Source organism: Nematolebias whitei, chromosome 10 (assembly GCF_014905685.2).
Source record: "Nematolebias whitei isolate Nwh7 chromosome 10, NemWhi1, whole genome shotgun sequence".
Lineage (NCBI taxonomy): Eukaryota > Metazoa > Chordata > Actinopteri > Cyprinodontiformes > Rivulidae > Nematolebias > Nematolebias whitei.
Window position 1 is genome coordinate 29,800,962 of NC_056507.1, and position 4,292 is coordinate 29,805,253.

At 36.8% G+C, this 4,292-nt stretch overlaps 1 protein-coding gene and 1 long non-coding RNA gene across 2 annotated transcripts; both read left to right on the top strand.

Annotated features, from left to right (window-relative positions):
* Positions 1–384: 384 nt before the first annotated feature.
* LOC119416323 lies at positions 385–1,131 on the top strand. The gene is made up of 4 exons (XR_005187083.1): positions 385–435; positions 524–624; positions 725–876; positions 1,008–1,131. It is a non-coding gene; the product is annotated as an uncharacterized LOC119416323 (long non-coding RNA).
* A 1,044-nt stretch (positions 1,132–2,175) lies between these two features.
* LOC119416464 (mucin-5AC) lies at positions 2,176–4,288 on the top strand (the record flags this gene model as incomplete). Its single annotated transcript, XM_037683699.1, has 7 exons — positions 2,176–2,213; positions 2,333–2,489; positions 2,655–2,783; positions 2,880–3,030; positions 3,141–3,184; positions 3,339–3,518; positions 3,642–4,288. Coding segments are annotated over exons 3-7 (1,080 nt in total), but the record flags the coding sequence as incomplete, so codon positions are not given.
* Positions 4,289–4,292: the final 4 nt, after the last annotated feature.

The window sequence follows — 4,292 nt, forward strand, 5'->3', positions numbered from 1 at the left end:
GCTGATGGTCCTTCTTGAGCATGTGATCAGCTGGTTTTGGTTGTCAGCAGCAAAACTGGTTGATCCACCCTGAGACGGTGCTATTTAAGAGACTGAGCTGAAAACAGCTCCTCAGACTGAGGAAGTCTCTCGGATGAGAGACGAAACGTTTCTACATTTTTTTGTTGATTTGCTTTGTTTTGTTTTTTTGAATGTCCAGAGGACCAGATTTAACTTTTTTAGATTCGTGTAAGTTAGTTTCCTGTGGCGACCCCTGAAGAAGGGAGCAGCTGAAAGAAGAAAAAATAAATAAAATAAAATTTAGGATTTGATCAATGGCTAAAAGAAAAAAAAGGACATTTTTATTTTGTTCATCACATTTTTCTCTTCCTGCAATTCCTTTCAGCTCCTGCCATAGTGGAGAATTAAGCTGTACAGGACCACCAAAAGATGATTGTGCGTATAAAGTACTTTGTAAAGAGCAGTATTAGTGACAAAATGCTCTAAGTGCTAGTTAGTTGTAACACTCTGTTATGCTCATCAGCATGCACCCATCCAATGGTTTACTACAACTGCTCGAATGCAAAGCCGGGTGAAACAGGTTCTGAGTGCCAAAGGAGCTGCCAGACAGTGGACTCAGAATGTGTAAGGCTAAGATGCTCATTTCTTCCCATATTAAACATACATGTAGTCTTATTAAAGAAACCAAGCTGCATAATAAAAATAATTATTATTTACTACATAGGTAAGTGTTCAATGTGTCCCGGGCTGTGTGTGTCCTGATGGTCTGCTGTCAGATATGAAAGGAGGCTGTGTGAAGGAGGAACAGTGTACATGTGCACATGGTGGAAAATTCTATGAACCAGGAAGTGAAATAACTGTGAGCTGTCAAAGATGGTGAGCTTTAATGTCATCTATCAGGTTGCATTTTATTGTGACCTGACACACTCTACAGCAAATTCCATCTCCAGATTCTTCATTTTGTTGTGTTGACACATAATAATTTATATATTTGTTTTAAATTCTAGCACATGTAAAGGTAGGAGATGGGAATGCACGGATAACGACTGTGGTGCAAAGTGCACCATATATGGAGAGGGGAATTACATAACCTTTGATGAACGAAAATTTGCCTTTAAAGGGGCTTGTGGTTACATCTTTGCTCAGGTATTCTGTAATCATGTTCCGTCTTTGTTACTTATCAATGTCAGTATTTAAATACTAACATAAAATGTTGTAGGATTACTGTGAGGGCAACATGGATGGCACTTTCAGGGTCCTGACAGAAAGCATCCCCTGTGTTTCCAGTGAAAGCATTTGTTCCACCAATATCAAGCTCTACTTGGGGGTAGGTGGCATTGAAAAGCAGTGTATACCTTTAAAAAGAAAAGTCATTGCACTTTGTCAAATGTCGTAAATAAATACAGAAGAAGACAAAAAAAATTGGTGATCAAACATGATCAGTACGATCTATTAATCTACTCTATCTAAACTGATAAGTTTGTATTTAAAAACTGCAGCATATTGACAAACATAAAATAATTGTCCACTTTGTATGATTTCTTAAGTCTTTGCAAAGTTTATAGAATCCTAATGAGATCTGTGCATGCTACAAGTCATAATTTTTATCATGCAAGTTTAATTTCGTATATTTGAATAAACTAGCACTTATCGTCTGCAATTTTGTAATCCTCATTATGTAAAAAATATACATCACAGTAACTATATGTGGCCTTTTTTCAGCGTAATGAAATAGTTCTGTCTGATGAACATGTCCGAGTCATCAGTCAACACAATGGGATGGACATACCCTTTAAAGTTCACACTATGGGTATATACGTTGTCATTGAGGCAAAGAATGGTCTTGTTCTCACTTGGAACAAAAAGACAACACTCATGATCAAACTCAACTCGTCATTCAAGGTGAGTGAACATATACAGGTTTATGAAAAAAAGTTTATGTATTGTCTATTGACAGAGAAAATCCTTTTTTTAAGGGCAAAGTATGTGGTTTGTGTGGGAACTATGATGGAAATAGGAATGATTTTCTCACCAGTAACAGAGAAATTGTGGTTGACGCGTTTGAGTTTGGAAACAGCTGGAAAGTGTCGTCAACATGTCCAGATGTTAATGCAACACAACATCCCTGCAGTCTGTACTCGAACAGACAAGCATGGGCATCTAAACACTGCAGCATAATCAAAAGTGACGTGTTTTCAGCCTGCCACTCAAGCGTAAGAAAGTCAAAACATTCAAACTTTCTGTCACTAGTTTCATTTTCATGCAGAATTAATGATAGCAAGATATATTTAGCTTTGTCTTTGTTGCATTTACAATTACTTTTGTTAAAAAGGTGGAACCGCAACCCTATTATGATGCATGTCTAAAAGATACATGTGGTTGTAATTCGGGAGGAGATTGTGAGTGTTTCTGCTCAGCTGTTGCAGCTTACGCAGCAGCCTGTAATGATGCCAGAATCTGCATTAAATGGAGAACTCCTACCATCTGCCGTAAGTTTCATTTGTTGTTCATTTTCTGAGAAGATATTAAAAATTAAATAAGAAAAGGATGATATAGGTTGCTGCTGGCGCATCTAAACTTCACAAATAAAACCAGCGTCTTTGAACGTTTCATATGAGACACCTGATATAATGAATGTGATTATTCTTTATTAGCGCTGTTCTGTGATTATTACAACCCCGATGGAGAGTGTGAGTGGCACTATGCACCATGTGGGAAACCATGCATGATGACATGTAGCAATCCTTCAGGACGATGCTACAATAAACTTCCAGCATTAGAAGGTAAGAGTGAAAAGAGGATTGATGATGAAATTTAAAATTCACTTTTCATTTGTAATTATTCAGTAAAGTCTTATGAAATCCCCCCCACTTTCCAAGGCTGCTATCCAACTTGCCCACCTGAACGACCTTATTTGGAAGAAGTTACCATGAAGTGTGTATCAAATGTAGAATGTGGCTGCTATGATAATGACGGGAAACACTATGAAGAGGGGGAGTCAATGCCAACAAAGGATCATTGTCACAAATGGTAGGACACATAGTAAAACTAAATTCAATGTTAGCTTGACAGTTTTTGTTTGCACATGCTAAATGTCTAATTACACTGTAAAAAGTTTATTCTCGCATTTGTTTTTTCAGTTACTGTTCTTCCACAGTCAGAGAGTGTGTCTATGATGTAAAAGGTGACTAAAATAATAAGAGAGATATATCTGGGACTATGACTAGTATATGTTGTCTCAAAGAAAATATATGCAAAACAAGTACACACAAAAAGTTATAAACTGATTCAAAACACATATTTGCTTATTAGTTTTACACCCTGTGTCCCATTTTCAGCTTGCAAGTGCAGCTATAATGGCCACATCTATGACTATAACCAGACTGTGTATGATACACATGATGGAGATGGAGCCTGCATCATTGGTGTTTGTGGAGAGAACGAAACTATCATCAGAATCATGCAACCTTGTACTACCATTACACCAATAACAACAGTCTTTATATTTACAACAAGGGGTAAGCAAATGATGCATAGAATACTTGAAGAAATTCAAGATTTAGAATTTTGCTATTTTGAGAAAAAAAGATAAATACAGAAAAACTGTTTGTTTAATATGTTTTTTGTTTGTACCCAAACAGAAACAACTACTAAGATGCCCACCACAAGAACAACTGTACAAATTCCTACTGTAACAACTCAGGCGGTGACATCAATTCTGACTTTCTCTATGCCAAAAGTTACAACAAGACGAACAATAACACCATCAAAAGAAATCCCAACAATGCGAGTGACTACTGAAAAACCCACAGCAACCTCAAAATTAATTACTACACCCATACATACAACAACTGTTTCAAAAGAAACTGCAACAACAAAACAACCCACAACTCTTATAAAAACACATACCACAACACCTTACATAGAAACACCTAGCACAACAGCTCATGTAGAAACACCTACAACAACCCCTTACATAGAAACATCCACAACACCAAGTGACTGCTACATATGTAATTGGTCAAACTGGATTAACAATGACTACCCTGAGCCTGGGCTAGATGAAGGAGATTATGAAAAAATTACAAACATTTCGAACCTAGACTTGAGTGGTTGTAGGAAACCTCTTGAAATTAAATGTCGAGCTAGATTGTACATCGACATACCTTTAAATGAATTAGGTCAAAATGTAGTTTGTAACCCTACTGATGGACTGATCTGTAATAACAGGGACCAAGGTATTACTCCTGTGTGTTATGACTATGAAATACAAGTCATGTGTTGTGTTTATA